Source organism: Embiotoca jacksoni, unplaced genomic scaffold (assembly GCF_022577435.1).
Source record: "Embiotoca jacksoni isolate LCO1_2020_lvr unplaced genomic scaffold, fEmbJac1.0.p SCAF_39, whole genome shotgun sequence".
Classification (NCBI taxonomy): domain Eukaryota; kingdom Metazoa; phylum Chordata; class Actinopteri; family Embiotocidae; genus Embiotoca; species Embiotoca jacksoni.
The window spans coordinates 982,687-994,984 of record NW_027185391.1 but is presented as its reverse complement, the minus strand read 5'-3'; the positions used below and the strand labels follow the sequence as shown (position 1 = coordinate 994,984).

At 46.5% G+C, this 12,298-nt stretch overlaps 1 protein-coding gene across 4 annotated transcripts in view; it reads right to left on the bottom strand.

Annotated features, from left to right (window-relative positions):
- Nucleotides 1-281: 281 nt before the first annotated feature.
- nlrx1 (NLR family member X1) overlaps nucleotides 282-12,298 on the bottom strand; it is a 23,898-nt gene continuing 11,881 nt past the window's right edge. For 3 of the 4 annotated variants that reach the window (XM_069166499.1, XM_069166498.1, XM_069166497.1), the window contains exons 5-12: nucleotides 10,755-10,986; nucleotides 8,630-9,797; nucleotides 7,437-7,620; nucleotides 6,950-7,045; nucleotides 5,284-5,370; nucleotides 4,440-4,691; nucleotides 3,261-3,471; nucleotides 282-2,520 (exon numbers count right to left, since the gene is read on the bottom strand). In XM_069166499.1, the coding sequence (XP_069022600.1) occupies nucleotides 2,389-2,520; nucleotides 3,261-3,471; nucleotides 4,440-4,691; nucleotides 5,284-5,370; nucleotides 6,950-7,045; nucleotides 7,437-7,620; nucleotides 8,630-9,797; nucleotides 10,755-10,986 (2,362 nt within the window). In that variant the 3' untranslated portion in view covers nucleotides 282-2,388. The remainder of the gene's footprint in view (nucleotides 2,521-3,260; nucleotides 3,472-4,439; nucleotides 4,692-5,283; nucleotides 5,371-6,949; nucleotides 7,046-7,436; nucleotides 7,621-8,629; nucleotides 9,798-10,754; nucleotides 10,987-12,298) is intronic. The other variant, XM_069166500.1, reaches the window with a different exon arrangement.

Below are 12,298 nucleotides of genomic sequence, written 5' to 3'. Positions count from 1 at the left end.
AGGTCCCTGACCTCACTCTTTAGAAAAAAATGTCTTACCCGGGTGTCCGACGTTTGAGGGTGAATCAGGCTTTCTCTGGGATCCTGTCACCCCTCCTCTCTCCAGTCAGTCCTGGCCTCACCAATGTCCAAACTATTTCGATAAAGAAACAGGGCGGAGGTCTTTCCTCAGGAGTCCCAGACTCCCCCTGCACGGGTTCAGGCTGTGTCCGGAGAGAGGAGGAGGTGTTGGGATCCGGCTCGAAGGACCAATTATGTTAGAAAAATGACTCAGAGGCTGTATTCAAAATCAAACACATCGGACATTTATTCTTGCAAGAAGGAGCAAATACATGTCCACTCAAAGAAGGATGTCCAGCATTGCTCGAAGTCTCTCCTCCGTAGTTCAGCTTTTATACAGTGTGACAAACATTTGACAGTCATCCCCACTTCCTCTGTATGTCTGGTTTTGTAGATAGTACTGAGTTGGTTGTAGGTCACAAGATAAAGGTACAGAGATGTTGAAAATGAGACAATAGAAACATTCTTGAGCAACAGGTAGATAAGTACATCTTATTTTTTCTCATCAATGACATTATTACTGCCACCGTAAGAAGAGTGGTGCGGAGCTGGTTGTAGAGGTCGAGTGAGACGCTGCCAGAGATCTGATTCAGACTGATTTCGCTGTTAAGATACAGACGTGCTCACAGCCTGCTGAACACAACCCAGACACCAACGCAGCTTCTCCTCATTCAACGTACTGATTCACAGATGAACATTAACCTGCAGCTCCTTTATTTTCTCATATTTCTTCTACTATGTGCTGCAGCTGATGAAGTGGAAGACATTCAGAGATGTGCAGATCATGTTTGCAATGACAATGATTGGCACCACTGCACTGTTGAATTATACTTTTTCAGTGGAAAATGGTCTAATAATCAACCCATTTTTAAGTGCAATAGTTTCAAAGAGATTACATTTGCCTTTAAATGGCATTAATAAACTTTAGTTTAAAATATACATTTCAAAGATAAGTTTATTATCTTTCACACCTTGAAGGATGAATTCAAAATCCTGTTTCATAATCGACTTTCTAAATGTATTTTGAAAAGGCTTGTTAATGTATATTTTAATGTAAAATATTTTCCCCTTTTTAAATCTGATATTGAAACGTATTATTATTAAGTCACCATTTTAATATGTACCGATTAATAGTGTTAATAATGGGAATACGTTTTCGTCTTTTTATTTTATCATTTCACCTTGAACAATAATTTAATACAGTTAAGAATCATCTTAAATATAACTGTATTCAGAGGCTTTTGTTGCCATCAGCAGTTCAATATTGAACTAAAGAGAATTAAATGCAGCTGTTCGGTGTGTCACAGGACACACACACACACACATCTTCTGCTATGATGTCACAAAAAAAGCAATGAGGGGAAGATATATATATACATCAATATCAGGGTTCCTGTCACTCAGTAATTTGTTTCCAGAGGGGCTAATTTAAAGTGAGCTCTGACTTAAAGGCAGCATGTGGGTCTTCTATAATAACACGAGACAGCTTACATATCAGAGTCACTATCCACCGACAGGACTACTTTGTTCATAATGTCCTCGGGTCTTTTTTAAAAGTCCTCATTAGAAACGACACCTCTTTATGAAAATCAATCTGTTTCAATAGAGCAGTTTAGCAGAAGGAAATTATTCTACGCAAATCTTTGGAGTTGACTGTTAGTCGAAGTCGTGAACTTCCATCAGTGACCACGAACGAACGGTCCTGACAGAAAGACCCAAACACAGGAAGTTACTGAAGCCTGTTCAGCTCTGTTGCACCAACACTGCTGCGTGGTGCTCCATCAACAGCTGGACAGCTTCCCAGCAGCAGACCGGTGCCGGCGTGCTCCCGGTTCACCGGCAGCCCTCCCGGTTCACCGGCAGCCCTCCCATCACTGAGCTCCGACCATCACCGACTCTACAAATGAGCGCAGGAGGCCTCTCGGTGATGGAGGGAAACTCTCAGCACCACCTGAATATAAAGAGCTCTAATGGAAGCGCCACATTAAATTGCTGCTGCTACTTTTAACAGTGTAATTTTAATCCTGAACAGAATTGGGACGCACACAGAGCTTCTTTAGTTCTTATCTGATAACATTATTATAACATTCCTACTAAGGAACTGTGTTTTAAAAATATTCCTTTTTTTTCTTCCTCTCTGACTGATGGGCGTCGATATCTGGGACTCTGTTTCAGTTCATAAATATCAGTGCTCTGATGTCTGAGTTGACTTTTTGGGATATTGAAGAATAAAAAGTTGAATCCTCTGGATCTCGTTTTTTGGGTGGTTGCAGATTTGTTCCTACGTGGAGAACGATGCTGAAGTCTTTCACCGGCTGCAGAGACGTCTTTAGACGGACGCACGGCGTCCTTCTAGCAGGCGGAGAGTCTGTCGGACACCTTTCTCCACCCGCCGGTAGTGAAGTCTCTTCCACAGACTCTGCTGCTGCTGACGGCCACATTCCAGGTCCCTGAGGAACACCTGGACAGAGGGACAGACAGACAGAGGGACAGACAGACAGAAAGACAGAGGGACAGAGAGACAAAAGGACAGTAGGACAGAGGGACAGACAGAGGGACAGACAGAGGGACAGATGGACAGACACACAGAGGGACAGAAAGACAGAAGGACAATAGGACAGAGGGACAGACACCTTAATATGGACCTCATGCTAGAACAAACCTCTATCTTCTTTGTCGGGTTTGTTTGTACGATCGTTCCGAGTTCGATTCCTGAAACACTTCATTAAATAACTTTGATGTAAATAGTTGGTTTGATCCTGATGAGCACCGACAGTTCATCATCACTGACACTAACAACGCCACAAATGTCTCACACAGACTGGTTGTAATTTTACTGCCTTTAAGCTGTTATTTTGGTCATTATAAATTCTACCAACATGTTATACCTTGTTTTCTTTTCAGTACAGTCAGCTCCTTGATCATTTCATATGAATTTATATCAAGGAAAGAAACAAGATTGTCTCTTGAAATTATGTTTTTACATCCGTCTCACCATAAAATGCTGTCGGTGAGTTTTAGACATGTCTGGCAAACTTTTCTGCTTTTTATAAATGAAACAAGAAACGATGGAAACCGGTAGAATCCCACCACATATGAACACGGCTATTAATACAGTCATACGTGTAATCAACACACACATAGTAATCATCAGCAAAGCCTCACGCTCAAGAATTCTAACTATATTGTCGTGTTGTGTACCTTCAGCTGCTGCTCGACCCGCCGGCGGTCCCAGGACGAGGCGTTCTCTCGGATCACGCTGAGGATGGGGTGCCAGTCCTCGCAGATGTCCGAGCCCTCGGTGACAGAAGCCAGGACCTTCACCCGCCGGCCGCTGCCAGCGTGGCTCCCAGGAACTCCTCGGACGTACAGCGACTGCTTCCCCACGTCGCTCAGCGGGTTCAGGTACAAGCTGAACAAAGACAGCAGTCATGGAACGTCTCCTCACGGCGGGGAACCCAAACGGTGAACACGGTTAAACAGATCAAGTTTGTTCTGAAAACAATTCCACTAACTTTAATATTTTGAGTTCCTGGGGCATTTTCATCCTTTTGACTTCAGTAAACTGATCATTTTGGATTAAATTGAACTATTTTGTGGAAGTAAGCAACACTTAAAAGTTTATTTTTACTGAACTTATTGTTTCTAAATTAGAAAAACTGGTTCATGTGAACACGGTCAGGCTGCATGACGCAGGAAATTATACCAGTTTCCCATAAATAGACTTTACTGGCCTGCACAGGTCAACTGACAGACGTCCAGGTATATTTAGTAACCCAATCAGCCTTTTTAATTTATTTAATCTTTTAAAAAAGACGACACGAGATCTGAGTCGGACCCTCTGAGTGAGCGGAGGCGGACCGCCGTCGGTCCCGTTGGACGCCCGTGGAGCGTGATGCTGCCTTGGGGTCCACTCATCTGCACTCAACACATATTTTTCTGGGTTTTCCATTGTTAACAGTGCAGCCTGTGAAACTGGAGACTGAAGCTTTTTAAGTGAGATGTAATCAATGTAATTGAGGCAGTGAGTTTTTAAGTTTTGAGTCACATGATTTTGAGTATTAATACATGAAAGTGTTTGTTCAAAAAGGACCAAAAGACATTTTGAGTTAACATAAAAGAATAGTTTTTACTTATTTTATTTTAAGTTCTGTAAACTTGATCCCATGAAGAGGTGAATTAAAACCTTTGTTGCAGGAACTGAAAATATTTAACTTCACCTAATAAAAACTCGAACTGGAATCAAAGCTTACATGTAGGATGTTGACAATAAGAAAATGTTGAAGTAATCAGTTCTCTTCATTTTTTGGAGTGGTGGTAACTTATTGGGGTGAATAAGGTGTGAATAAAAAGGTGGCCTGTGTGTGACGAGATGCTCACTGCACGGTGTGGATGCTGGGATGCTCCCTGCAGGCGTCCACCAGAGCCAGAGCAGCGTTGTCTCCGATGTTGTTGTAGGCCACGTTGAGCTCCTGGAGCCCCGCGTGCTGCTGCAGCCGCTCGGCCAGCTGCAGCGCCGCCTCGTCGCCCAGGCCCGTGTGCATCAGGGACAGGTGGGTCAGCGACTGGTTCTCCGGCAGGGCCTCCAGCAGGGAGCGGGCTCCAGAGTCCAGCAGGGGGTTGTCACACAGTCTGGAGGACACAGTCATGGTGAGACCTTTCTGGTCCTCCACTAGGAACACATGACATTAACCGCAGCCTGATGGCACAAAGAAACACTGCGACTGTGGCGGAGACGGACTGACGGACGTCCCTGGACGGTGGTGAACATCTCACATGGTAGGAACTAAGATTACCGTTTGACTCTTTTAACCAGTCAAGTTACAGTTTACATCAAAGTTGAAAGAAGACATGGATCAGCGGTTCTTCACGCGAAGGGAAGGACAATATAATATATAATATAACATAATATAATATAATATTTCCACCTGTTCACCTGCAGCTTCCAAACCACAAGTAAGTCTGTTTCTTTCTGCTGTTTTTATGCAACCAACCCCAAGAATAAGCCAACAGATCTCACTTTCAAATGTACAACTGTGTCTGATAAAAACTTCATATAAAGACGTGTTAATGCTTCAGCAACACATGCAACACCTGCACATGCTCCAGGTACAATAAAAAAACATTTTCAAACCTCAGACAGCTCTGATATTTGAAATCTAAATATTAAGAATTGTAACACAGCAGCACAGCTAAGCGAGGACTGAATGAAGTGTGGTCTTACTGTAGAGATCTAACAGAGCTCTTGGGGTCTCTCAGCAGGTCCCTCAGCAGGATGCAGGACTCAGGACCCAGGCTGTTAAACTGCAGACTGAAACAGGCACACAACCATCACACAGCAGACACATGCTGGACTAGTATGGGAGTCAGTCAGTCGATAAAGAGCAAACTCAGCTGTACTCAGAGTGCTGTGAACACTGGGGGGGCGTTTCTATTCTCATGAAGACCGGTGAGGTCAGAGGTCATCAGCAGGTGTTTACAGCTGGAATATGAAATGATCTGCAGGACTTTAGAGAGGTCAACTCATGAGCTACACTCAGAGCAGTGCTGTGTTCCAGATGTTGTACTAGTGTTCCAGATGTTGTACTAGTGTTCCAGATGTTGTACTAGCGTTCCAGATGTTGTACTAGCGTTCCAGATGTTGTACTTGCGTTCCAGACGTTGTACTTGCGTTCCAGACGTTGTACTTGCGTTCCAGACGTTGTACTAGCGTTCCAGACGTTGTACTAGCGTTCCAGACGTTGTACTAGCGTTCCAGACGTTGTACTGGCGTTCCAGACGTTCCACTGGTGTTTCAGATGTTGTACTAGCGTTCCAGATGTTGTACTAGCGTTCCAGATGTTGTACTAGCGTTCCAGATGTTGTACTAGCGTTCCAGATGTTGTACTAGCGTTCCAGACGTTGTACTGGTGTTCCAGACGTTGTACTGGTGTTCCAGACGTTCTACTGGTGTTCCAGACGTTCTACTGGTGTTTCAGACGTTCTACTGGTGTTCCAGACGTTGTACTGGTGTTCCAGATGTTGTACTAGTTTTCCAGAATGAATCACTCAGAACGCTCCAAAACAGAAGTGTGAAACTCTGGACACTTTCCACCCTAAATGGTCGCCATCTTGGCTGCGTAGAGGAAGGGGTGGGGCCACCGATTTAAAGGATTTTCAGATTAAAAGCATGTGAGGAAGCTGCAGCTGTTCCTGAACACAACATGTTTCTTCTCCACTGCTGCTGCTAGACAGAAGAATCAGTGTGTTTATTGAGTGTTAAACAGAGGACACAAAAACACACTGAATTCTGGGTAAAATAATTAAAGATGCAGATATTTTGGAGGGTGATGTGTTCACATGATGAGGTCATATCCTGTCAGTGTGTGATGTGAAACAACACTACTTCCTGTACTACACAGTAAGAGTCCTGACATGTTAGAGGACTGTTGGTGTAGTGATGGAAGGATGTCATGTATGTTGGATGTCATCAGGAACACAACATCAGACCCGGTATGAGCTCAAGTTTGACACCAAATTGCTGCAATGACCTCTTTAATGACAATTTGCAAACTGGCACAAGCGGGAAAAAGTTCCTTCACTGCAGCACCATGACAGCTCTCCTGGATCTGCACTGCGTTTTGCTGAGTACAGAAATGGAGCCCAGAGGAGTCGTCAGATCAGCGGTCATAATGTGCTGCTTTGTGTCATTAAGATTCACCATCTGGATTTACAAAGCTATGGTTCAACACACACTGTAAGCACACCGTGCTACAGAAACAACTCTTTAAAACTGAGTAGTGGTAGTAAAACATGTGCAACGGTCAGCATCATACAAATACGTCATTTTTCATTCCTGAGATTGTTTGTTATTTAAACCAGAGAACGAAGAGCGATTGAGTTTGACTGACTTGAGGTTGTGCGTGTGTCTGAACGCAGGCCACAGCATCTGCAGCATGTCATGAGTGAGCAGGCAGGAGGACAGGTCCAGCTCCTCCAGGTGGTAACTGCAGGAAAACACAGAAAATTACACATTTCAATAAAAACAATGTTTTGCATGATTAAATCTCCTGTTAGCAGCTACATGTGGTGGTTTTGGGACAATATTTTAATGACATTCAGTCACCCATATTTATTTTACTTAATCACAGCACAAAAGCACAAAAACATGAAGACAACATGTGTGAGATCATCTTTGCTATTCAACAGACATCTGATTTCTACATAATGAATGTTTGCATGGAAACCATCTGGTGGTGATGAGGTCTCCATCAGGAACAGAAGCGTGAGGTAGTGACCACCGACTTCACTTTGCTGTGGTTGTTGCAGCTAGTGAAGGCTCATTTTTAACAACATGCCCCACACAGGTGGATGCAGACTCTCTCCGGGCCAGTTTACCTGGGAGGTGCGCACGAGAGCACAGAACTCAGCACAAAACATTTGAGTGACGTCATACGAATGTTGGTGAGGCGGATGGTTCTGATCGAGGCCAGAACCTCTGCAGTCAGTCTGGGGTTCTGAAACTCATACAGGAGGACCAACAAGTCCATCAGCTCCTCTGGTGGCTGTGGCTTGCTGAGCTCTAGAATCACATAATAATAAACTTTATTTGTAACGCACCTTTCATACAAGAAATGCAGCTCAAAGTGTTTTACATCAAAACAGATAAAAAGGAAAATGCATAAAATGCATAAGAACAGAAGAAAATGCATAAAATAAACAAATAGAGTAAAAATATCAAATAAAGCAATATGCATGTTAAAGGTGCGGTAGTTCAAAGTGAAGGAGATCTTCAGGAGCAGCTAGTTAAAGGCTGAAGTAAAGAGATGTGTTTTTATCTTTCTTTTAAAAGTATGAACTGAGCAGCTTCTCTGATATCTAACAGATAGTTTGTTCCACAGTTCTGGAGCATCGCTGACAGAAGCTGCTGAACCTCCAATAAACCAGCAGATGATCTCAGTGATCCTGAAGGCTCGGAGTTAACCAGACAGTTAGTGATGTAACTCAGTCCTGTTAAGATCTTTATATGAGAGGAGGAGGAGCTTAAAGTCCATCCTGTGTGTTACAGTGCAGACAGCTGGAACTGGACCGATGGTTCTGGTTACCAGCCGAGCTGCATAGCTGAAGTCTCTGCTGTTTTGTTTCGGAGGCCAAATACGAGAAAAGACTCTTGTTACGCAGCGAACACCAGATTGCTTCATTCTTGGCTCTGGATGGGGTCAAAGATGAAGGTTGCTCCTGGTGCACAATTTCTACACTACAATGTATATTTAAGATTTGATTTGTCTCAACTGGTAAATGGGGGCATCGTCACAACTGTAGACTAACAAGTAATTCACTGGACACTCAAAAATTCATCTGGCAACGGCCCTGGAGTTGTTTTAGCAGTTATAAAAGACCAGTCAATACCAAACCGCTTTTTTAGCTTTATACCAGGTACCAGGTACCTGCCCTGCCCGGGTTAACGATGAAGGTGTCAGTGAGTTTTGCTGCACAACATTTGCTTGGTTTGAATAGACTAGAAGTCTTAGAATAACTTGTGAATAAAGAACATAGAGTAGAAGAAAGGTTGGAAAGATGGGTCGTCTTACCTCTGACCAGGTACTTCCTGAGGGCATGTGTGATCTGGGCCACAGTGGTGCTCTTAATGTTGCAGCCCATTTGCTGGAGAAGCGCCCGGTTCCCATAATGCAACATCCCCCCCATGAAAATGGGGTACAGCTCAAACGGCTGGCCCTCGCTGCGCTGCTGCGGCTGAGGGCCGTGGACTCCCAGAAGGCTTTGCTCCACCTGATCCAGGACGTCCTCGTTGTAGCTGTCCTCGGTGCGGAACATCTCGGCCGCCATGGTTCTGGCGATGCTGCCTTTGTTGCGACTGCTGATCTTCTCGTAGAGCTTCGGGAAGAGCTTGAGGAGGTTGAACACGGCAAAGATCCGGAGGGGGATGAACTTGGAAAGAATGCCGACAAGAGCGTTGACGTCCTCACTCGCCTGGCCGATGGCCACGGACACCTGCTTGGACAGCTTCTCCAGAGCGGATCTGTTCTCTCCCAGAACCACATAGAGAGCTGCCAGGTACTCCTGCATGGCCGGCACAGCGAACACGTAGCGCTTCTCCTCCTTCTCGTCGGGTTCTCCTGGAAAACGCTGACTGCTCTCGAGGCAGGGAGCCAAGAAGAAGTCGAGTACGTCGGTCCGGAACACGGCCAGCTGGCGCAGCTCCTCGTCCGTCTTGGTCTTCCCTCCGATCCACTGCTCCAGTTCCTTCTCTGAAAACGACGTGCGTTTGTACGTGACACCGTCAAATGCCAGTTTACCGACTGTCCGGACGACATACAGCATCAGAGAACTCTGGTGCTCCTGAAGTGACGCGTTGGTCCCGGCTCCTACTCCCAGCACCTCTCCACCAAAGTTCAGCCTGAGGAAACTGGTGTATATGCCAGTCAGCGTGCGGATCGGCGCCTTGATGTCGGTGAAGTGGAGGAAATGTAAGGTAGCACATGTGAGCCAGCAGTAGGAGGGCAGGAAGCAGGCGGCAGCCAGCTGGCTCTCTCTCTGCAGGTTGAGGTACAGCAGCTCTATCAGAGCCTGCGCCTCCTGTTTACCGGCAGTCTCGCTACTCCTCTGCAGCAGGCGGCTGGTGAAGTACGCCCGCTGGCGGTCGGGATCACTGAAGCCACATATCTGTGCATACCGGCTCACGTACTTCTGGGGGATCCGATCCACAGCAGACAGTCTGGTGGTAACCAAGACGCTTGCCTGGCAAACAGCAGACAGTTGTAGTGAGTATCTCACCTCAGTCATCAACAAAGATCCAAACTACAGACTGTGTATAAAAGTGTTCGTAGCTTCAGGTCTGTAAAATGGTTCTGATCCAGAAGTGTTCAGCTGCAATACCAGCGAGTGCCACTAGAGGTCGACTCCAAAAAGCCTCCGGCTCCATAGACTCCCATTCAACTTCTCTCATCAAATCCAAAGTGAACAACAACAATTTCTAAATGGACAACCAGCGTAATGTCACAGATTTATTATCTGTCATAAATGTGAAACATGGTCACAATCTCCCCTTCTGCAACAAGTTTTGATGTTCAGTAATGGACAGAAAAGAATAATTGAAATGACCTTTGACTACCAACCTGGAGATTTCCTCCAGATGTTCCTGAAATATCACATTAACAAGGATGGGTGAGGTGACACTGACTTTGACCTTTGACCACCAAGATCAGTTCATGGTTGGTAACAGGTGAATGTTTTCATAAAAGATTATTATTTATGCCTTTTTATGGCAGCATAAAAAGATAAACCGAGGAGAAGCCTGCTGTATCAGCTCGTGTTGTAAATCAGTAAACAACTGCTTTATAGTTTGCAGGTAAATCTCTCTACTTTCTGAGCCACAGCCGACCCGGACCTTCAGGTTTGGGTGGATCCAATGGACTAAAAAGCATCCAAACCTAACGAACCTGCTGAAACGTGACGGTAACATAATCAGAGGACATCAGCTGAGCAGGCAGTCCTAACTGGGGATGCACTGATACCAGGATGTGGCCGCATGTGTCCCAGACAGCAGGTTGGATCTCAGTGTGTCCTGGGTGCGTTCACACCGGTACTGTTACCGGACCACTTCTGATCCAATCACGGTAGGATGCATCCAATCGGGTCTTAATGCCCGGCGTGCACGCTGCCAGAGAACATTGAAATGATGTTGGACTGTCTCACCTCAGGCAGCAGGTACTTCCTCAGCAGGTTCACCACCACCACGGCTGGAGCCAGCGCCTCGTTCGGATCGCTGCATAGCTCCGTGGATCCAATCCGGAAGTCCAGCTGCATCTTCTCCATCCCGTTGAAGAGGAAGAGCACATCTCGGGCCTGGTTCCCCTCCCCGCTCAGTAACGGGTGTTTCCTCAAGTGGAGGTACTTCCTGTTCACCAGGTCTCTTAAGGAGGCCACCCTGTGCAAGAGGGGGGGAGAGAGGTGTCATTTTAGAGGTGCGATGCAACGGTGAGCCACCAAAGTTATAAATATTCAAAATTCACAGAAGTAGCAATAAAAACATAAATGCTGACTCGGACGGGGGACGTCATTGGGGGGTGGAAAGAGCACTTTAAGGAACTCCTAAACCCGGCCACCATGCCCCCTGGAGAGGAGGGGGGGGGGGGTCCGCCCTGAGATGCTGAAGGCACTAGGCATTGCTGGTCTGTCTTGGCTGACATACCTCTTCAATGCAGCATGGGGGTCAGGGTCAGTACCATTGGACTTGCAGACCGGGGGGGTGGTTCCCATTTTTAATAACAGGGACCGGAGAGTTACTCCAACTATCGGGGTATCCCACTACTCAGCCTCCCGGGCAAAGCTTATATCAGGCTGCTGGAAAGGACTCCGATTCTGTGGAACCTCAGATTCAAGAGGTGCAGTGCGGATACTGTCCCGGTCGTGGAACAGTGGACCAGATCTTTACCCTCACAGGACTACTGGAGGGTCCTGGGAGTTTAACCATCCAGTCTACATCTGTTTTGTGGACATGGGGAAGGCTTTCGACCAGGTCCCCCGGGATTTTTTGTGGGTGGTACTGCAGGAGTTCCAGGTGCCGGACCCGTTGCAACGGACCATCCGGTCTCTGTCCAACCGCAGTAGACGATGTGTTCGTATTCTCGTTTCCGGTGGGCATGGCCTCTGCCAGGGCTGTCCTTTGTCACCGATCCTGTTTGTGACCTTCATGGACAGGATATCTAGGAGCAGCCGGGGAGAGGAGAACATCAGGTTTGGGGGTCTCGGGATCGCCTCTCTGCTGTTTGCAGATGACGTGGTTCTGTTGGCCTCTTCAGACTCCCAGCATGCACTTGGGTGGTTTGCAGCCGAGTGTGAAGCGGTGGGGACGAGAGTTAGTACCTCCAAATCTGAGAGGTTTTCTGTGCGCATCCCTCTGGAGGTTTTCAGGGCGTCTCCCACTGGAGGTTTTCAGGGCGTCTCCCACTGGAGGTTTTCAGGGCGTCTCCCACTGGAGGTTTTCTGGGCGCCTCCCTCTGGAGGTTTTTAGGGCGTCTCCCACTGGAGGTTTTCAGGGCACGCCCATCTGGAAGGAGACCCAGAACATCTGGAGGATTATATCTCCCAGCAGGTCTGAGAATGGCTGGGATCCTCCAGGATGAGCTGGAAGATGTTGAGAGGGAAGTCTGGGTCAGCTTGCTGGCCTGCTGCCACCACGACCCGACCCGGATAAGTGGTAGATGATGGATGGAAATTGTCCATACCAATATTTTTGG